At 42.5% G+C, this 23,373-nt stretch overlaps 1 protein-coding gene across 1 annotated transcript; it reads right to left on the minus strand.

Annotated features, from left to right (window-relative positions):
• Positions 1 to 621: 621 nt before the first annotated feature.
• Positions 622 to 22,406, minus strand: LOC106582675 (uncharacterized). Its single transcript, XM_014165969.3, has 3 exons — positions 21,698 to 22,406; positions 6,449 to 6,633; positions 622 to 5,894 (listed from the first exon to the last, which is right to left on the minus strand). Exons 1-3 carry the CDS (start codon positions 22,283 to 22,285, stop codon positions 5,675 to 5,677), a joined length of 993 nt encoding a protein of 330 aa, XP_014021444.3. The 5' UTR covers positions 22,286 to 22,406; the 3' UTR covers positions 622 to 5,674.
• Between the last annotated feature and the right edge of the window lie 967 nt (positions 22,407 to 23,373).

A 23,373-nucleotide genomic window follows, 5' to 3' on the forward strand; every position in this document is an offset into this window, starting at 1 on the left:
TTTAAACCCAGGTCTAGCTTGGGTCCGAGACAGGTGAGTACAATAGTGGTTATTGGGGGGTACAGAGTCAGACAGGGCTGCTGGTTTCCCTTTTCCCCTGACCTTAGAAACCTTAAATGGGAAGCAATAGAGTGAGAACCTCCTGAAGACCTGACCTGGTAGAACAGGGGCTATAACCAAAATGTTTTAGGGTTGAGCAGAAGCCTGCAAAAAAATAAAACATGTTTGTGCAGACAATGTCACCAACATTATCTGTGGTATCACAACTGTTGTGCATGTGCAAGCTGAATATGTACGGGACCATTGAGATGAATTAAGTATACATTTTTTTTAAAGAAGATATTTAGGGCATTTTCAAGAGAAATGTTTCCTTTTAAACAAGTGGCAGCTCTGGAGGCCATTTGAACAGTCTTGGTTAAATGAATGAGGTTTTAATAAATGCTGTTCGCTGTGCAGAGACGCAGTTAAGCTCTTGATAGTACCATCATTGCATCCATAAAGGACGGAAACAGAATGATTTGTAGTTCAGGAGCGCCACTGTGTGGCTCTTGGTGGTATTTGACTGTGTGCACATGCTTTCCTTTAAGAGCAGCCATATATCATGCATATTATAATCATGGCTGTATTCTTGACAATGTTTTTATTACACATTTTGTATAAATTATATGTTTGTCCTTTAGCAGACTCTTTTATCCAGAGCTACTTAGTCAGAAAATGTTTTATGACAACATCTGTACTGCAATAAAAACCCACATAGAAAAAAAAAAATACTCCAATCAATTCAAAACAATATTTCACACATAATTATATGGAAGGCTATAAATATCCCAGTAAATCCTTACTTCATACAGAGCTAATAGGACAAGAACTTCCATTGGACACAACATTACTGCTTAGCTAATTACAACTAGTCTGGAACCAACTGGTATGCTCTGCTTAAAAGAGCATACGCATTTCCAGGCTAAATGACAAGGGGGAGAGTTAAGAGAAGGTAACCTAAATATTTCTGCAGATTCATTCACCTAGCACTAGGAACAGAAAAGAACATGGCTACTCAGTTAACAGTAAGACCAGTCAGTGGAGGTGAGTGATCAGCTTTTTTATAAACCTTCACAGCACAAAGAGATGCTGACTGACCGACCAACCTGTATCCACAACTCCTATTCCTAAAAAATATTTAGACCATTCCTTAGAACCTTCAGAACATTCTGAACTTCAAGGTAGGGTTTAGAATAGATTCTAGTATCATTCAGAAAGTCCCTGATAATCAAACTTCATCCAGTGCCACTGGTTCAATATGATTGTAAATAAATATATCTAAGACAGATGGCCCTTTTGTTGTCTTTTTATTTATGGTCATGAGTGGATGAATTTCAACTCAATTTATATCACTATAAAATAAATGATAAACCTGTAACAGTGAATTCATTATTTTCTTTCATATTTTGTTCCCAATAATTCAGACAGACATGGCGCTTTACTTACAAAAAAGGAAGCAGAAGCTAAGGTAAAACACAATGGCCTGAAAACACAATGACAACTGCATAGAATCTTAAAACATCCATATTGAGGACCAACTACTGTACTTTAGTTTGTAAAGGAAAACGAATATGGATATTTACATCAGTGGAGGCTCCTCGGAGTAAGGGGAGGAGCATCCTCAAAGAATTTCATAAAAATACAAAATAGTGAAAGATTAAAATGAACCTTTTTAGATAAAACTATGCTAAATATATTCACCTCACCAAACAATTGATTAATACACAGTTTTGCAATGAAGGTCAAAAATAGCCTCAGCAGCACTCTGTAGGGTGGCATCATGGTGTAGCCAGAGGACAGCTAGCTTCTGTCCTTCTCTGGTTATATTGACTTCAATACATAACCTAGGAGGCTCATGGTTCTCACCCCCTTCCATAGACTTACACGGTAATTATGACGACTTCTGGAGGATGTCATTCAACCTATCAGAGCTCTTGCAGCGTGAACTGACATGTCCACCCAATCAAAGGATCAGAGAATAAATCTAGTACTGAAAGCATACGCTACTGCAGTGCATCAAATGTGGTGAGTAGTTGACTCAGAGAGAAAGACAATAGTTGAACAGTTTTGAACAAATTCATATATTCAAAAATGAAGGAGAAGCAAGAGCGAGAAAGAGCTAGCTATATTTGGTTGTATTATTTTAAACGTTCACTTAGCTAGTTTAATGCAGCTAGACAGTTTAGCCTACTCAAACAGAAAGGGATGCTACGTTAGCTAGCTGGCTATGGCTATCCAAGTTAAGGTAAGATTTTGGTTTTATTCATTTATTGCCACAGGGTCCCACCGGTGTAACTGCTAAACTGCGTGATTGTAGCTAGCGAGTTTATTAACACGTTAGTTCTAGTAGCTACGTTGACTATGAGGTGACAACAATGTAGTCTGTGTGTAGTGGTTAGCGGTCATGATATGAAGGTTTGGCAAGTTTTATTTTTTTGCCTGGTCACAGGCAGCTGATGTGTTATGCACTGAAGTCCACAAGTGAAGGGAACATGTGAGAGGAGGAGAGCGTATAGGTAGTTCGAGAAGGAATTATATACACACACACCGCATTCGTAAATTATTCAGACCCCTTGACTCTTTACACATTTTGTTACGTTACAGCCTTACATGCTCACCATAAATGTACATATACATGTTATTCAATCATTGCACCCACACTGCTTACAAGCGTCTGCGTAGCGAGGCGCTAAAATAGACCTCGAAACTATTTGTGACACTCAATGCACTGCAAGACCTGCCTCTCCCGTCTCCTCATTGGTTTTTAGGTGCATATTCCCACGTGGGTGATTGAAAGATGAACTGAGGTCCAGAATCCAGTTGGTTGAGGTAATGCACCTTAAAGTTGGTTGGCAACTGCCATATAGAGTCCAAAGAAGAAAAAGAATCCTGAAGGAAGGAGAGATGACTAGAAACAACATTTGGTTTATAGTTTAATCTGTGGATTAATTGTCGGAGTAGAGGACCTTGTGCATTTCAGGTAAAATAACAACCCAATGTTTATATCCCAGGACAAAATTGCTAGCAACAGCAAGGTAGTTAGCTAAATTGCCATAAAATGTTAAATGCTTTTTGACCTGTCACAAAATGTATAAAATTGGTTCAGAGTTTGGTTCATAAGTATTTAAACGCTTTGCTATGAGACTCAAAATTGAGCTCAGGTGCATCTTGATTCCATTGATCATCGTTGAGATGTTTCTACATCTTGATTAGAGTCCACCTGTGGTAGTTTCAATTGATTGGACAAGATTTAGACCCACATTTGACAGTGCATGTCAGAGCAAAAACCAAGACATGAGGTCAAAAGGAATTGTCCGTAGAGCTCCGAGAAAGGATTATTTTGAGGCACAGATCTGGGGAAGGGTACAAAAACATTTCTGTGGCATTGAAGGTCCCTAAGAACACAGCGGCCTCAATCATTCTTAAATGGAAGAAGTTTGGAACCACCAAGACTCTTCATAGAGCTGGCTGCCCGGCCAAACTGAGCAATCGGGGGAGAAGGGCCTTGGTCAAAGAGGTGACCAAGAACCCAATGTTCACTCTGACAGAGCTCCAGAGGTCCCCTGTGGAGATGGGAGAACCTTCCAGAAGGACAACCATCTCTGCAGCACTCCACCAATCAGGATGTTATGGTAGAGTGGCCAGAGGGAAGCCACTCCTCAGTAAAAAGGCACATGACAGCCCACTTGGGAGTTAGGCAAAAGGCACCTAAAGGACTCTCAGACCATGAGAAACATGATTCTCTGGTCTGATGAAACCAAGATTGATCTCTTTGGACTGAATACCAAGCTTCAGGTCTGAAGGAAACCTGGCACCATCCTTACGGTGAAGCATGGTGGTAGCAGCATTATGCTGTGGGGATGTTTTTCAGCGGCGGGTACTGGGAGACTACTCAGGATCGAGCAAAAGATGAACGGCGCAAAGTACAGAGAGACCCTTGATGAAAACCTGCTCCAGAGCACTCAGAACATATCGTGGAGAAATTACAAGATTGTTATAATACTGTTATTGCATCAAATGTTTTTTTTTTATGCAACAGAATAGGGTTCTTAGAACTCTATTGTGTCTGTGTGAACTGAGGAGCTTCTGAGATTTAACTCTAGCAACTGATTTATGATGGTCTTGTCGTCTCTCGGACTGAGTTGGTGTTTCTGTGCCGGGAGGTACCAGGGTGGAGATGGCTCGGGTATGGATAATTATGAGAGGAACCTTGTTTTAGGGGCCAGAACCTGGTTTCCACACAATGAGCACATCTTTACAGCAGATATTGTTTTTATAAAATCCTAACCTTGTGACCCATTCCACACATCTGTTATCTTTGTTATAAAAAGGTGTTTGTATTATTTGTCTCAGGGCTCTACACCCAACAGTCACCATGTTGCGTCGACCAGCCATCGTTATTGCTCTATATTTTCCCTATTAATACGTTTTGAATGAAGTAATATCCTGATTGGTGACTGACCTTGTCTCTCCTCATTGATTAGAATTTCCACGACAGACGTCAGACTGGGGCGAAGGTTCACCTTCCAACAGGAGTGACCCGAAGCACACAGCCAAGACAACGCAGGAGTGGCATCAGGACAAGTCTCTGAATGTCCTTGAGTGGTCCAGCCAGAACCCGGACCTAAACCCGATCAAACATCTCTGGAGAGACCTGAAAATAGTGGTCATACCCAAGAAGAATCGAGGCAGTAATCTCTGCCAAAGGTGCTTCAACAAAGTACTGAGTAAAGGGTCTGAATACTTATGTAAATGTAATCAGTTTTTTAAATGTTTTTATACGTTTGCAAAAAACTCTAAAAACCTGCTTTTGCTTTGTCATTATGGCGTATTGTGTGTAGATTGATGAGGCAAAAAAATAATTTATCCATTTTAGAAGGCTGTAATGTAACAAAATGAGGAAAAGTCAAGGGGTTTGAAAACTTTCCGAATGAACTGTATACAATGAGCAAAGTGATCATGCTGTTTTTATATGGCTGCTATGAAAGTGAATTGTGTTTGCGTGTGATCAGGGGTGTATTCATTCCACCGATTCTGTTGAAAAACATTTCTTAAATGGAATCGGGATAAACATACCTGAATTTGTCCAATAGGAACTCTCGTTTGCAACTGTTGGACGAATGATTACACCCTAGATCAGCTAGATGCAGGCACGAGAGTTCACGGCGGTATTGAATGTGTTACAGTCTCACCTTGATTACTAAAAATTATCTTGATGAAAGTTCACAATGTAAACTTTTCATAAGATAGGTTGTAGCAATCTCATGATGGGTACAGGGACATTTTGAGTATCTTGTAGTAGCCTAAACCTATCAATGTTACATTGAGCTGCGTGAATGGAATATGAATGAGTCATCCAATATACCGTAATATAAACAAGGGCATGCTCATAAGAAATACATTTTAAAAATCACCCTACCTCATCTTAAATGGCACAGACCGCCACTGATCTACAGGTGGGTTAAAAGTCAGCCTCGGTTGGTTCTGTTTTTTCTCCTGCAGAAATTCCAGTTGAAAAATTAGGGATGGTTGGAAGAATTTCTCACGCTTATTCCTTCCCGATTCCAGAAATGGTAATGGTCATATTTGGAAAGTCTCAGTTATCCAAGTTAGTGGACGTTGGGGTCTCAGCCACTCAGTGTGTAGGTGAGTTGGGTGTCTTGAAGAGGCCACTCTTTCTGAGGTACCGTACAAGAAGAGGCACTGATATCACAGTGATGCTGATACGGAGCGGAGCAAACAGCTTGTGGATGGCGTACGCCAGGACAAACGTACTGGTACCCGCCGCCAACTTGGACTGAACCAGAGATTCACTGAATCCTATCTTGTACAGGATAGCAGCCATGTCGATCCCACTGTGGAGAGGAACACACATACCAGAGGGGGCCATATAACTTTAGCATTGGACAGGATTTCAACATGGTCCTCAAAGCAATTGTAGGATCTTGCCAACTTGTACCTCAGACGCAGATTATTGAAAGGCTTTATGAAGACAAACTATTAAGTAATAAAATGTATCAAAATGGTTTCTAATGGTTCATCCCATTAGAATGCTGCTCTACACTTATCTTCTAACTACGTCTAAAATGGCTCCCTATTCCCTACATGGTGCACTGCAATGTACTAACAGAGCACTATAGGGAATATGGTGCCATTTCAGAATGTCCCCATGTCTCTCCCACAACAATTATGCGGTGTGTTAGTGAACTGTAGCGCTGGGCGGGCCAGGAGGGCGTTGAATCCAAGGGCCATTACAGCTATCAGGGGAGATATGTGAGCTGGCTGATAATCTGGATTCAATCCCTCTGGTATTCAGCCTACTGTCAATCAAGCCGTGTCAACTAGGAAGACAAATGTAATGTTTTTGTATATGTGACAAAAACTGCTGAAGTCTTGCAACATACAGTACCTGGACACAGCGAGGTAGAACATGCCCAGAGACATGAGGGACATACATATGTGGAAGGAGACTCCTACAGCTCCGTACTCCTTAAATATCTTCTTCAGCTGCTGGGTCTTGCTAGGTTTGTCCTCAGGCTCCGGTACCTCGGGCTCCTCAGGGCCTTTGACTGAGGCCTGCTTTGGAGTCTGGTCCTGGTCGGGTCAGAGAGAGATATCATTTTGTATTTATCCTTTAATTAAACTCAGGGAAGTCACATTGAGATTTACAAGTTTTCAAGTGAGCCCTGGACAAGGAAGATCCATACTGGTTCCACATATAAAAGTCAAATTCAAAAACTATTAATGAAATGTACAGTTGAAGTCTGAAGTTTACATACACTTAGGTTGGAGTCATTAAAACTCGTTTTTCAACCACTCCACAAATTTCTTGTTTACAAACTATAGTTTTTGGCAAGTCGGATAGGACATCTACTTCGTACATGACAATATATTTTTCCAAAAATTGTTTAGACAGATTATTTCACTTATAATTCACTGTATCACAATTCCAGTGGGTCAGAAGGCTTACATACACTAAGTTGACTTTCTTAAACAGCTTGGAAAATTCCAAAAATTGATGTCATGGCATTAGAAGCTTCTGATAGGCTAATTGACATCATTTGAGTCAATTGGAGGTGTACCTGTGGATGTATTTCAAGGCCTACATTCAAACTCAGTGCCTTTTTGCTTGACATCATGGGAAATTGTAGACCTCCACAAGTTTGGTTCATCCTTGGGAGCAATTTCCAAATGCCTGAAGGTACCACGTTCATCTGTACGAACAATAGTATGCAAGTATAAACACCATGGGACCACGCAGCCGTCATACCGCTCAGGAAGGAAACGCGTTCTGTCTCCTAGAGATTAACGTACTTTGGTGCGAAAAGCGCAAATCAATCCCAGAACAACAGCAAAGGACCTTGTGAAGATGCTGGAGGAAACAGGTACAAAAGTATCTATATCCACAGTAAAACGAGTCCTATATCGACATCACCTGAAAGGCCACTCAGCAAGGAAGAAGCCACTGCTCCAAAACCGCCATAAAAATAGCCAGACTACGGTTTGCAACTGCACATGGGGACAAAGATCGTACTTTTTGGATAATTGTCCTCTGGTTTGATGAAACAAAAATAGAACTGTTTGGACATAGCAGGGACTGCAGAAGGGACTGGTGCACTTCACGAAATAGATGGCTTCATGAGGCCCGGAAATTATGTGGATATATTGAAGCAACATTTCAAGACATCAGTCAGGAAGTTAAATATGACTTCCAAATGGACAATGACCCCAAGCATACTTCCAAAGTTGTAGCAAAATGGCTTAAGGACAACAAAGTCAAGGTATTGGAGTGGCCATCACAAAGCCCTTACCTCAATCCTATATTACATTTGTGGGTAGAACTGAAAAAGCATGTGTTAGCAAGGAGGCCTACAACCCTGACTCAGTTACACCAGCTCTGTCAGGAGGAATGGGCCAAAATTCACCCAATTTATTATGGGAAGCTTGTGGAAGGCTACCCGAAACGTTTGACCCAAGTTAAACAATTTGAAGGCAATGCTACCAAATACTAATTGAGTGTATGGAAACTTCTGACCCACTCGGAATGTGATGAAAGAAATAAAAGCTGAAATAAATCACTGTCAACTATTATTCTGACATTTCACATTCTTAAAATAGTGGTGATCCTAACTGACCTAAAACAGAGAATTGTTACTGGGATTAAATGTCAGGAATTGTGAAAAACTGAGTTTAAATGTATTTGGCTAAGGTGTATGTAAACTTCCGACTTCAACTGTATATGCATCATACATAGCCAATATGTTGAATAACAAACCACAGAATTCTTCCCAACCATTCATTAAACCAGGGGGTCCTGACCGAGCCTGGACACACTACTCATTCAAGGGTACTGCAGACTATTGAATACTGAATCAGTGTACTCCTGAGTCAGCTAATTAGATGGAATCTGCCTGGAGAAGTGTTGTGTTATTCATGTAATCTACTGGGAGGGAAGAAAGAGAGAACGAGAGTGAGAGAGCGAGAGCTGGTGCTCCACTCACGAGACATGACGCAGGGCTGTGATTACTCTTTGTCTGTGACCCTGGGCCACAGACACACTCAGAAGAACAGGAGGGGAGATTAGACACTATCTGTAGGATAATTACATGTACAGCGGCATGCAGGGCATGGGAAGAATACACACTTCCAAAGATTACATATAGTAGGGGCAGTAGAGCGTCAATCTGTATTATTGGCATGGAATACAGAGGTATTATAGGATAGACATAGTGACCGAAAAGAGCTTCTAAACATCAGAACTGGGATTGCTCACCTCAAACTGAACGAAGAGTTTTTCTTCAATGAGTCGGACACGAGGGATATACTGTTGACACCCGACCAGGCCACAATGCCCGTGATTCGCTGGAGAAGGAAACGTAGATTTTGAGGCAAAAGATCAGGGTGCCTTGTGAGGACCAGACGACGAGTGGCTAATCTGCCCTTGACCTCCATTCTGCTAGCTAACTTTCAACCGCTAGAAAATAAATGTGACAAACTGAAAGCACGTATATCCTACCAACGGGACATGTTATATTTTATGCTTCACAGAGTCATGGATGAACAACGAAATTAAGAACAGAGCTGGCGGCTTATACACCATCGGCAAAAAAGAACAACAGCCCCTAGTAAGACACGGGGCGGGTGCCTATGCATTTATGTAAACAGTCAGGGCACGATATCTAAGGAAGTCTAAAGGTTTTGTTCGCCCGAGGTGGAGTATCTTATGATAAGCTGCAGACCTCACTATTTACCCAGAGAGTTTACATCTGTTTTTTTCATAACTGTCTATATACCACCACAGAGCAAGGTTGGAACTAAAACTGCACTAATGAGCTGTATTCTGCCATAAGCAAACAGGAAAACGCTCATCCAGAGGCGGCGTCCCTAGTGACCGGTGACTTTAATGCAGCGAAACTTAAATCAGTTTTACCGAATTTCTATCAACATGTTAAACGTGCAACCAGAGGTAAAACAATTCTAGACCACCTCTACTCCACAAACAGAGACGCGTACAAAGCTCTCCCTCGCCCTCCATCTTGCAAATCTGACCACAACTCTATCCTCCTGATTCCTGCTTACTAGCAAAAACTATAGCAGAAAGCACCAGTGACTAGGTCTATAAAAAAGTGGTCAGATGAAGATGCTGCTAAACTACATGACTGTTTTTCTAGCACAGACTGGAATATATTCTGGGATTCTTCCGATGGCATTGAGGAGAACACCACATCAGTCACTGGCTTTATCAATAAGTGCTTCGAGGACGTCTACCCCAACCAGAAGCCATGGATTACAGGCAACAGTCGCACTGAGTTAAAGGGTAGAGCTGTCGCTATCAAGGAGCGGGACTCTAACCAGGAAGCTTATAAGAAATCCCACTATGCCCTCCGACGAACCATCAAACAGGCAAAGCAACAATAGAGGACTAAGATTGAATCTTACTACACCGGCTCCAATGCTCGTCGGATGTGGCAGGGCTTGCAAACTATTACAGACTACAAAGGGAAGCACAGCCAAGAGCTGCCCAGTGACACGAGCCTACCAGACGAGCTAAATAACACTGAAACATGCATGAGAGTATCAACTGTTCCGGATGACTGTGTGATCACGGTCTCCGCAATCGATGTGAGTAAGACCTTTAAACAGGTCAATGTTCACAAGGCCGCTGGGCCAGATGGATAATCAGGACGTGTACTCCGAGCATGCGCTGACCAACTGGCAAGTGTCTTCACTGACATTTTCAACCTCTCCATGTCTGAGTCTGTAATACCAACACGGTTCATAGTCCCTGTGCCCAAGAACACTAAGGTAACCTGCCTAAATGACTACCAACCCGTAGCACTCACGTCTGTAGCCATGAAATGCTTTGAAAGGCTGGTCATGGCTCACATCACCATTATCCCAGAAACCCTAGACCCACTCCAATTTGCATACCGCACCAACAGATCCACAGATGATGCAATCTCTATTGCACTCCACACTGCCCTTTCCCACCTGGACAAAAGGAACACCTATGTGAGAATGCTATTCATTGACTACAGCTCAGCGTTCAACACCATAGTGCCCTCAAAGCTCATCACTAAGCTAAGGACCCTGGACTAAACACCTCCCTCTGCAACTGGATCCTGGACTTCCTGACGGGCCGTCCCCAGGTGGTAAGGGTAGGTAACAACGCATCCGCCACACTGATCCTCAACACAGGGGCCCCCTCAGTGGTGCGTGCTCAGTTCCCTCCTGTACTCTTCACTCATGACTGCACGGCCAGGCACAACTCCAACACCATCATTAAGTTTGCCGATGACACAACAGTGGTAGGCCTGATCACCGACAACGATGAGACAGCCTACAGCGAGGTGGTCAGAGACCTGACCGTGTGGTGCAAGGACAACAACCTCTCCCTCAACGTGATCAAGACAAAGGAGTTCATTGTGGACTACAGGAAAAAGAGGACCGAGCACGCCCCCATTTTCATCGACAGGGCTGTAGTGGAACAGGTTGAGAGCTTCAAGTTCCTTGGCGTCCACATCAAACTATCATGGTCCAAGCACACCAAGACAGTCGTGAAGAGGGCACGACAAAACCTATTCCCCCTCAGGAGACTGAAAAGATTTGGCATGTGTCCTCAGATCCTCAAAAGATTTTACAGCTGCACCATCGAGAGCATCCTTACGGGTTGCATCAATGCCTGGTATGGCAACTGCTCAGACTCCGGCCGCAAGGCACTACAGAGGGTAGTGTGTACGGCCCAGTACGTCACCGGGGCCAAGCTTCCTGCCATCCAGGACCTCTATACCAGGCGGTGTCAGAGGAAGGCCCTAAAAATCAGCCACCCTAGTCATAAACTGTTCTCTCTGCTACCACATGGCAAGCAGTACCGGAGCGCCAAGTCTAGGTCCAAGAGGCTTCTAAACAGCTTCTACCCCCAAGCCATAAGACTCCTGAACAGCTAATCAAATGGCTACCCAGACTATTTGCACCCCCCCCCACACGCTGCTGCACTCTGTTGTCATCCATGCATAGCCACTTTAACCCTACCTGCATGTACATAATTATCTCAATTAGCTCGACACCGGTGCCCCCACGCATTGACGCTGTACCGGTACCCCCTGTATATAGCCCCACTATTGTTATTTACTGCTGCTCTTTAATTATTTGTTTTTCTTATCTATAACTTATTTTTGTACTTTTTTTTCAGGTATTTTCTTAAAACTGCATCGTTGGTTAAAGGATTGTAAGCATTTCACTCACGGCACATGTGACAAATACAATTTGATTTGCTCTAGTCAGACACATAAAGCAGCTGTGCTCCCAATAGGTGAAAAGGTAAAAACCAAATAAGATGCAAATCATAAAACACACAGAGTAAAGAAGCTGGAGTGTAAATTATTGTACCACTGCCAGTCAGAGTGAGAGTGGTGAGTTCTATGATATTGCCTGCCGAGTGTCACAGGGAGAGCAACAACTCATTCCTAGACCAATAGGAATCCAGGAGGGGCAGACAGAGTAGGAAATAACTAGGCAAGGTCCGCATCAAGCTGACTCTACATTTTTTTTTTAAATCGATATGTTGCATTGAAAGTGGCTAATATAGCGTCACACAATTGCCACAGTAAAGGGAAACGTTGATAGTGTTAACAGGGAAAACTCTAGAACAGTGATCACCGACCTTTGAGTCAAGATCACTTCGAGTCAAAATGCAAGCCGAGATATACCACTCAGATTTTTTTTTAAACATGCCTTAAACATAAGCCTATGCAACATTAACCAATTAAAAACCGCACTGTAGCAGGTTTGTGCAATAAGCTATAGGCCCAATACATTACAACCGGATATTAGCTTTGCTTGAATTGCCCTGCCAATGCATTGTTGTTCTGGACATTTTTTTATATATTTCAAAATACACTTTCCTACTCATTCATTACTGCTGCAGAGTGGAAATAGGAAGAATGTGCATTTTATGGCTTATAAAAGTGTTGAATACAAAGTGTTGACAGTTCTGAGTAAGTACTTAAACATGAACTCACTCAACAACAAAAAAACAGCATCTCTTTGTTGTATTCATTGAGTCTCTCTCTAGTCATGGTTTTAAATGTTTTGAAATTTCACCGTATGAACTTTGCTGTAGCTTTCTTTTATGCCTGCTACGTTACTGCATACATGGTCATCTGAGACATCCGATTGGCCAGCGGTAAACCTATAGTGCACTTGAAATGCTCTCTGGGCCTGCCGTGAAGGCAGAGTTTGTGCCTTCAGACACATGAAATGGTTCAAAATGACAACAGTTCGCCTACCCAGTGTGCAGGGAAGCTAAATCGGGTGCACCTACCGCCAACAGTCCTAGACAAAAAAATGTACGTATAAATAGGAACACAAGGCTTTATCATTAGGTTTTTTACAAAAATGTTTGGCGATCGACTAGGAATTCCTTGGAGATCGACCAGTCGACGGTTGGTGACCACTGCTCTAGAAAGTTGAGTGAAGTTCAATCTCGTGCTGGTTAATTTCTGTATTATCAAATGAGGAGAGACAAACTTATCACACAAGTCAGAGTTATACTTAAACATCTTTATTAGTGAGAGCACTGCAATAGCGATGGCTGGTCGACGAACCACCCTCAGATGGTTTGTTGAGAGCCATGACACAAAGGCTACTAAAATCTTTAATAGCAAAGATCCCCCACCCCCTAGTCTACATAACAAACAGATGTGTGGAACGGGTCACAAGGTGAGACTTGATAGATGAGAAAGGAATATCACGCAGCAAGATAGCATTTGCTATAAATTCTGTTCTTATCGTTCAGTTTGGCCCCTATGACGAGACTCCCATCTCATTCCTGGTACTTCACAGCACAAAAACAAACTCATTCTATGGCATAAATCCATTGTCAACTCCAGATACTCCCTTCTCAAGTAAAACCCCTTCTTGACCACACGCCTGGACAAGCTCACTGAGGGGAGTGAGCTTCTAGGTCATACACTAACCCAGGATAAGTGCAACATCAGAGATAACATACAATGGTTCCAGATACTAGCCCACACATCTTGTCTCAAACCTGATCTTCCCCAAGGCCAAAGAGTCTGGCGCACAGACATTGTGGAGACAAGTAATTGGTTCCCCATTAATCAGAACATCCCTTCACATGGTTTAAGAATAGGTAAAGACACATTCACATATGAAGACAATGTTCCCTCCTGTCCTCTTCTATTTCTGATATTCTGCATAGCACCAGGGACATGTGAAAGACAAGCCTGACTTCTCCCCTCTCTGGGCCCCAGGTGACTGAGCCCCAGCTGAGGGAGGAAGTGCAACTGCCAACACCAGAGTCCAAAGGGATACATTCTAATAACAAGCATATCATGCAGATAAGACATCTTAATTATCTATGTTACCTAACTCATTCTGATTCTTCCACCACATGCTTCTCTCTGTGGGCTAATATTTCTGCGCGGCAGTCTTGGGGCTACTGAGCACGCGTGCAGCTTAGAGGGAACATTGGGTGTCAGCTATGATATGACACATTGAGTTATTGAACTACAGTAAGTGAAGTGAACTAACACCTGGTAACAGAGTAACATCATGGTTCTATGATCTATACAGAAAAACATAATTATGAACGCAATCCTCTTCAGGTGATGTTTCCTGAAGAGGTACACAAATGTAAAAACATATAATATCCTCCTTTGTATGTTTGGGTATTATTATACACACTGGCTATTATTCAAATGAGCTCCGCACCCAAACAAGACCAAATTAGGTGTGTCCCCGGACCAAATCTGTACCAATCATAGACTTATTTCACAAGTTTGGACATCACACACACAGTACAGCACTGTAGAGTACAGCATAGCAGAGTTCAGGACAGTAAATTATACTGTACTATACTCTAGTGTGTTCTACTGTACTAAACTGTATTGTACTGACATATACTCTACTTTTCTTTGCTGTACTGTCCAAACTTGTGAAACAGACATCTATGATTGGACTCACCAAATGTCAACGTCCATGGACAGCGTCTGTGCTCAGTGGGTGAGAGGACTGGTTACAGTAAATGGAAAGAAAAGGGGAGAGAGAGCGAGGTTGTCCAGACTGTTTTCAGATTTGCTTTGACCACCACACGACAGAAAGAGAAAAACATTGAGCTGAACATAATAGTATGCCAGTGACAGTGAGGACAGTAGCAAGTGACCTAACTGAGGTTTGTTACTAGGGCCAGGACGACACCAGTATTGTGATCCTCATTAGTATTGTGGAAAGGAAACAAAACATAATATTACCATAATACACGAGAAGGCCTAGTGATTGACTGAAGCACGGAGAAAAAAAAAAGATTTATTGCCATGTCATGGATAGGCCTGGTTTAAAAACTGCATGCCTATACGGTGAACACTGGACAAGGGAATAGAAGCAGGGCAGTACTGTGGAATGAAAAAGTTTGATAAGTTATACAACTTCATGGAATAAGCAAAATTAGCCTGGCTGATGTGCGATCCACGACTACAGTCATGGCCAAAAGTTTTGAGAATGAAAATGTATATTTGTGTCACAAAGTCTGCTGCCTCAGTTTGTATGATGGCAATTTGCATATACTCCAGAATGTTATGAAGAGTGATCAGATTAACTGCAATTAATTGCAAAGTCCCTCTTTGCCATGCAAATGAACTGAATCCCCCCAAACAATTTCCACTGCATTTCAGCCCTGCCACAAAAGGACCAGCTGACATGTCAGTGACTCTCTCGTTAACACAGGTGTGAGTGTTGACGGGGACAAGGCTGGAGATCACTCTGTCATGCTGATTGAGTTCGAATAAAATACTGGAAGCTTCAAAAGGAGGGTGGCGCTTGGAACCAGTGTTCTTCCTCTGTCAACCATGGTTACCTGCAAGGAAACACGTGCCATCATCATTGCTTTGCACAAAAAGGGCTTCACAGGCAAGGATATTGCTGCCAGTAAGATTGCACCTCAATCAACCATTTATCGGATCATCAAGAACTTCAAAGAGAGCGGTTCAGTTGTTGTGAAGAAGGCTTCAGGGCGCCTAAGAAAGTCCAGCAAGCGCCAGGACTGTCTCCTAAAGTTGATTCAGCTGCGGGATCGGGGCACCACCAGTACAGAGCTTGCTCAGGAATGGCAGTAGGCAGTTGTGAGGCGAAGACTTTTGGAGGATGGCCTGGTGTCAAGAAGGGCAGCAAAGAAGCCACTTCTCTCCAGGAAAAACATCAGAGACAGACTGATATTCTGCAAAAGGTACAGGGATTGGACCGCTGAGGACTGGGGTAAAGTAATTTTGTTTGATAAATCCCCTTTCCGATTGTTTGGGGCATTCGGAAAAAGCTTGTCCTGAGAAGACGAGGTGAGAGCTACCATCAGTCCTGTGTCATGCCAACAGTAAAGCATCCTGAGACCATTCATGTGAGGGGTTGCTTCTCAGCAAAGGGAGTGGGCTCACTCACAATTTTGCCTGAGAACGCAGCCATGAATAAAGAATGGTACCAACACATCCTCCGAGAGCAACTTCTCCCCACCATCCAGGAGCAGTTTGGTGACGAACAATGCCTTTTCCAGCATGATGGAACACCTTGCCTTAAGGCAAAAGTGATAACTAAGTGGCATGGGGAACAAAACTTCGATATTTTGGGTCCATGACCAGGAAACTTCCTAGACCTTAATCCCATTGAGAACTTGTGGTCAATCCTCAAGAGGTGGATGGACAAACAAAAACCCACAAATTCTGACAAACTCCAAGCATTGATTATGCTAGAATGGGCTGCCATCAGTCAGGATGTGGCCCAGAAGTTAATTGACAGCATGCCAGGGCCAGAGGTCTTGAAAAAGAAGGGTCAACACTGCAAATACTGACTCTTTGCATCAACTTCATTTAATTGTCAATAAAAGCCTTTGACACTTATGAAATGCTTGTAATTATACTTCAACATTCCATAGTAACATCTGACCAAAATATCTAGACACTGAAGCAGCAAACTTTATGAAAATTAATGTGTCATTCTCAAAACTTTTGGCCACGACTGCACATTTGAAGTCGGAAGTTTACATACACCTTAGCCAAACACATTTAAACTCAGTTTCACAATTCCTGACTTTTAATCCCAGTAAAAATTCACTGTTTCAGGTCAGTTAAGATCACCACTTTATTTTAAGAATGCGAAATGTCAGAATAATAGTAGAGAATGATTTATTTCAGCTTTTATTTCTTTCATCACATTCCCAGTGGGTCAGAAGTTTACATACACTCAGTTACTATTTGGTAGCATTGCCTTCAAATTGTTTAACTTGGGTCAAACGTGTCAGGTAGCCTTCTACAAGGGTGAATTTTGGCCCATTCCTAAGAACAGAGCTGGTGTAATTGAGTCAGGTTTGTAGGCCTACTTGCTCGCACACGCTTTGTCAGTTCTCCCCACAGATTTTCTATAGGATTGAGGTAAGGGCTTTGTGATGGCCACTCCAATACCTTGACCTTGTTGTCCTTAACCTCTATGGGCTAGGTGGGACGCTAGCGTGCCACCCGTGGTGCACTCCATCAACAGCAGGTGCATTTAAAGAGCGGCAAATTTGAATCCAAATAAATGTCAAAATTCTAATTTTTCAAACATACAACTATTTTACACCCTTTGAAAGATAAACATCTCCTTAATCTAACCACGTTTTACGATTTCAAAAAGGTTTTACGGCGAAAGCATAAATTTAGAGTATGTTAGGACAGTACATTTACAAGAGTTGTGTGTAATGTTTTGTCAATTCAAAGACAGGGTCACCAAAACCATAAAACCAGCTAAAATGATGCACTAACCTTTTACAATCTCCATCAGATGACACTCCTAGGACATTATGTTAGACAATGCATGCATTTTTAGTTCTATCAAGTTCATATTTATATCCAAAAACAGCGTTTTACTATGGCATTGATGTTGAGGAAATCGTTTCCCTCCAATAACCGGCAGTCAAGTCAGCGTCACAAATTAAATAATTAAAATTAGAAAACATTGGTAAAATATTATATTGTCATTTAAAGAATTATAGATTTACATCTCTTGAACGCAATCAACTTGCCAGATTTAAAAATAACCTTACTGGGAAATCACACTTTGCAATAATCTGAGCACTGCGCCCAGAAAAATACACGTTGCGATACAGACTAGACGTCATGTTGGGGAGATCTAAAATCGAAAATACTATGTAAATAATCCATTACCTTTGATTCTCTTCATCAGATGTCACTTCCAGGTATCACAGGTCCATAACGAATGTAGTTTTGTTCAAAAAAGCTCATCATTTATGTCCAAAAATCTCCGTCTTGTTAGCACATGATCTAAGCCAGCCGGACTTCTCGTCATGAACGAGGGGAAAAAATATATTTACGTTCGTTCAAACATGTCAAACGTTGTATAGCATAAATCATTAGGGCCTTTTTTAACCAGAACATGAATAATATTCAAGGTGGACGAATGCATACTCTTTTATAACGTATTGGAACGAGGGTACCCAACATGAACTCGCACGCCAGGTGTCTAATGGGCCATCATCGTTCCATGGCTCTTGTTCGGTCAGATCTCCCTCCAGAAGACTCAAAACACTTTGTAAAGGCTGGTGACATCTAGTGGAAGCAATAGGAAGTGCCAAAATATTCCTCAGCCCCTGTGTTTTTCAATGGGATAGGTTTAAAGGTAATACAACACATCAGGTATCCACTTCCTGTCAGAAAATGTCTCAGGGTTTTGCCTGCCAAATGAGTTCTGTTATACTCACAGACACCATTCAAACAGTTTTAGAAAATTTAGGGTGTTTTCTATCCATATGTAATAAGTATATGCATATTCTAGTTACTGGGTAGGAGTGGTAACCAGATTAAATCGGGTATGTTTTTTTATCCAGCCGTGTCAATACTGCCCCTAGCCCTAACAGGTTAAGCCCTTTTGCCACAACTTTGGAAGTATGCTTGAGGTAATTGTCCATTTGGAAGTCACATTTGCGACCAAGCTTTAACATCCTGACTGATGTCTTGAGATGTTGCTTCAATGTATCCACAATTTTCCATTCCTCATGATGCCATCTATTTTGTGAAGTGCACCAGTCCCTCCTGCAGAAAAGCACTCCCACAACATGATTCTGCCACCCCCGTGCATCACGGTTGGGATGTTGTTCTTCGGCTTGCAAGCCTCCCCCTTTTTCCTCCAAACAAAACAATGGCCAAACAGTTCTATTTTTGTTTCATCAGACCACAGGACATTTCTCCAAAAAGTACGATCTTCGTCACCATGTGCAGTTGTAAACCATAGTCGGGCTTTTTTTATGGCGGTTTTGGAGCAGTGGCTTCTTCCTTGCTGAGCGGCCTTTCAGGTTAGGTCGATATGGGACTTGTTTTACTGTGGATATAGATACTTTTGTACCGGTATCCTCCAGCATCTTCACAAGGTCCGTTGCTGCTTTTCTGGGATCGATTTGCACTTTTCGCACCAAAGTACGTTCATCTCTAGGAGACAGAACACATCTCCTTCCTGAGCGATAAGACGGCAGCGTGGTCCCATGGTGTTTATACTTGCATACTACTTTTTGTACAGATGAACGTGACACTTTCAGGCATTTGGAAATTGCTCCCAGTGATGAACCAGACTTGTGGAGGTCTACAAATTATTTCTGAGGTCTTGGCTGATTTCTGTTGTTAACAAGAAATTAGTGGTAATTTGTGGTGATGATTGCCCACTTGCCCTTCAGCACAGGCATCATGACCCCCAGCACGGCCTGTACATTGCAATATAAGTATGCCCCCAAAGCAAAAGTCTAATACAGCCATAGTGCGATATCAGATTTTTTTACTTTGAGCAAATTAAACAATTATCTTTTGTTGAATTTATAACAGTCCAACCTTGTTTAACATTATCTAGTCCAACTGTGGCATGATTCCACAATTACTGTCTGCTGATTTTGTCCTTACAGTGCATTTGGAAAGTATTCAGACCCCTTGACTTGTTCCACATTTTGTTACGTTACAGCCTTATTATAAAATTTCAAACTACACACAATACCCCATAATGACAAAGCGAAAACAGGTTTAGAAATGGATGCTCAGCGCATCCGGTTTCCATCGACCATCCTTGAGAGGTTTCTAAAACTTGATTGATTGGAGTCCACCTGTGGCCAATTCAATAGATTGGACATGATTTGAAAAAGGCACACACGTCTATATAAGGTCCCACTGTTGACAGTGCATGTCAGAGCAAAAACCAAGCCATGAGGTCAAAGGAATTGTCTGTAGAGCTCCGAGACAGGATTGTGTCGAGGCACAGATCTGGGGAAGGGTACCAAAAGATGTGTGCAGCATTGGAAGTCCGAAGAACACAGTGGCCTCAATTGTTCTTAAATGGAAGACGATTGGAACCACCAAGACTCTTCCTAGAGCTGGCTGCCCAGCCAGTCGGGGGAGAAGGGCCTTGGTCTGGGAGGTGACCAAGAACGTGATGGTCACTGACAGAACCTTCCAGAAAGACAACCATCTCTGCAGCACTCCACCAATCAGGCCTTTATGGTAGAGTGGCTAGACAGAAGCCAATCCTCAGTAAAAGGAACATGACAGCCCACTTGGAGTTTCCTAAAGGCACCTAAAGACTGACCATGAGAAACAAGATTCTCTGGTCTGATGAAATCAAGATTGAACTCTTTTGTCTGGATGTCAAGCGTCACGACAAGAGGAAACCTGGCACCATCCCTACGGTGAAGCATGGTGCTGGCAGCATCATGCTGTGGGAATGTTTTTCAGCTGCAAGGACTGGGAGACTCGTCAGGCTTGAGGTGAAAGATGAACGGAGCAAGTTAGAGAGATCCTTGATGAGCACTCTGGAGCAGGTTTTCAAGACCTCAAACTGGGGGAAAGTTTCACCTTCCAACAGGACAACGACCCTTATTACACAGCCAAGACAATGCGGGAGTTGAATGTCCTTGAGTGGCCTAGACAGAGCCCAGACTTAAACCAGAAAATAGCTGTGCAGCAACGCTCCCCATCCAACCTGACAGAGCTTGAGAGGATCTGCTGAGAAGAATGGGAGAAACTCCCAAATATAAGTGTGCCAAGCTTGTAGTGTCATACCCAAAAAGACTTGAGGCTGTAATCGCTGCCAAAGATGCTTCAACAAAGTACTGAGTAAAGGGTCTGAATACATATTTTAATGTGACCTCCGTTTTTTTTTATTGTGCACATTTTTTTGAAAAAACAGTTTTTGCTTTGTCATTATGGGCTAGTGTGTAGATTGATGAGGGAAAACAAACTATGTAATCAATTTTAGAATAAGGCTGTAACGTAACAAATTGAGAAAAAAGTCAAGGGATCTGAATACTTTCCGAAGGCAAGGTACACTGTAGCAAGAAAGTAATACTAAGTGTATGTTGTGTAGTAAGCTGTTGGTATTCCATGTCCCTCACCCTAATAATTTAGTCCCTTTACCACTCTTAATTTCACCTACTGTTCTGACTTGGTGGTGCACATGTAGCCTATAACCTGTTTTAGAGAAATGCAATCATTGAACATTGTAAGAACTTCCATTGTTTGCCTATATGCCCCCTTTATTTATCCTATGGTTCTGACTTGGTGTTCAAGGAGAACACTGTAAGAACGGCCCATGTTCTGAATTCTGTTGCTGTACATTTCAAAAGTGTTGAACAAATAGTTATTGTCTACGTCCGTCCTAGGTCGTTCATTAATGTCTTAATCGAAATTATGGATAACCTCTTATCTGCTTGTCATCCCCTTATGCCATAGTTTGTACATGCCAATTGTAAGTAGAAATTACATTTCTTTAAGCAAGTCAGCCATATCAGCTATGTTTTTTTTTTAAGGCAGTAAATGAGGCTGAATGATCTGTTTCGCTGCAGACAAGGCTCCGCTGATACCACTGCTACACCTGGCTAAGGTGTTGGGACAGCTTTATGTAAGCCCTTACAGATTGTGGGCACAGTTTTCACCATTAAAGTGCAATTAATGTATTGTTTAGTGTTGTGTAGTAGATTTGCAGGCATGCATCTCGCCCAAAAAGATGTACATTCTAAAATTGCCACTGAGTACTTCACACCACTGGCATGGTTGATGGTCAAATATTGTTAATTTAAATTCGATGTCACATGGGTTAAACAAATACCATTCAAAGTTGAATTTACCACTTTGTGATCTGCGATCTCCACCCGATTGGGAGCAACAGCATCCGAGGAAAAAGGTCTCATTTGCACAGTCAATGTGGGATATAGTCGATGATTGCAGACATTGGCGCCAGACGTAAACACAGATTCAAGTGCATCTATGTATAGTTTCTTCTGCCAGCTTTGGCCTCCATTCGTCCGATAAAGCGTTGAGCTAGTGACGTTATGTGTACGGCTGAATAAGCTTTTACCATTACTTTTGTTGGAGAGATTTAAAGAAAACGAATTTACTCGAGTTAATTGTTGCTGATGCGTGATTATGAAACGAACAGAGTCCCGGTTCTTGACGGAAAACATGTCCTTCTCCCTTTTTTCTCGCTTTCCATCAGGCGAAAGTGCAGAATCATCCTTTTCCCGACCACCACCACCGATACATCCACAAAAAGCTCGGGAGCATTTGAATGTATGGATGTTACGTAATGGCGATGTGCAGGTAATGTCAACTAACGTCAGTCTGTTTGTTTTAAGTTGCGCCGCTGCCCCTGTCGTGGAGTTGAAACCCTGCTCCAAAGCCTTCGCCGACAGCCTCGCTCCTCGACACACAAACATGTCTCTCAAACTAAACACGGACTGTAAAAGCGACGAATTAAAATAAAACGAACATTGGTTGAGGATACGAATACAAATAGATATCAACTGCTGTCCATCTCGCGCTTCTGATTACGTCATGTGTGGAAGAGCCAATAGGACACAGACATGGCTCCACCAATAACGAGCCCGTATGTAGGTGAACGTTGTAAGGGGGGTATTTACCTCTGGGACGGGTTGAAATGAGCTAAGGCCCCGTCACGTTATCAGTCGAAGGCGGGGAGGGGAGGGAGGCGTCCCCTTCTCAAATCTAACAGTAATTTGCGCGGCTTGGTAATTTTGTCAACAAGGCAGCAGGTGCATTGTCCATAAACATAGAACATCTCTTTTCCATGAAATGTATAACTAATTTTCATTGGGAAGGCAGGTAAAGCGTTTTTAAAAAAAATCAAAAGCAATCACTTTTCCATGGGAAAACAGAATTCTAACAATTACTACTCGTGCTTAATTAGTCTAGGTTCACATTTGTTCAGAGCTGAGTCAGACAGAGTGGGGCACCTCACTCACAAATGCAATCAACTTTCAGCCAGTGCAAAACACACTACATTATTGTATTGAATGTGGATCATCGAACATATCATTCCAAAATCATGGGGATTAATGTCCCCCCTTTGCTGCTATAACAGCCTCTACTCTCCTGGGATGGATTCCCAGTTGATGTTGGAACATTGATGCAGGGACTTGCTTCCATTCAGCCACAAGAGTGTTAGCGAGGTCAGCCACTGATGTTGGCCGATTAGGCCTGGTTCGCGGTCGGCGTTGCAATTCATCCCAAAGATGTTTGATGGGGTTGAGGTCAGGGCAATGTGCAGGCCAGTCAAGTTCTTCTACAGCTGATCTCGACAAACCATTTCTGTATGGACCTCGCTTTGTGCACAGGGGCATTAGCATGCTGAAACAAGAAAGGGCGTTCCCCAAACTGTTGCCAAAGTTGAAAGCACAGAATCATCTAGAATGCAATTGTATGCTGTAGCGCTAATATTTCCCTTCACTGGAACTAAGGGGCCAAGCCCAAACCATGAAAAACAGCCCCAGACCATTATTCCTCC

This window comes from Salmo salar, chromosome 22 (genome assembly GCF_965601325.2).
Source record: "Salmo salar chromosome 22, fSalSal1, whole genome shotgun sequence".
Lineage (NCBI taxonomy): Eukaryota > Metazoa > Chordata > Actinopteri > Salmoniformes > Salmonidae > Salmo > Salmo salar.

What these genes read in the sequence shown, in the direction of transcription:
- LOC106582675 (XM_014165969.3), bottom strand. Translation starts at nt 22,285, where the DNA reads ATGTTTGTGTGTCGAGGAGCGAGGCTGTCGGCGAAGGCTTTGGAGCAG. An exon ending in AGATCGCAGATCACAAAGTG is followed by an intron (nt 6,634 to 21,697) that starts GTAAATTCAACT and finishes TGACCCGACCAG; the next exon opens with GACCAGACTCCAAAGCAGGC. An exon ending in TTCTACCTCGCTGTGTCCAG is followed by an intron (nt 5,895 to 6,448) that starts GTACTGTATGTT and finishes TCCTCTCCACAG; the next exon opens with TGGGATCGACATGGCTGCTA.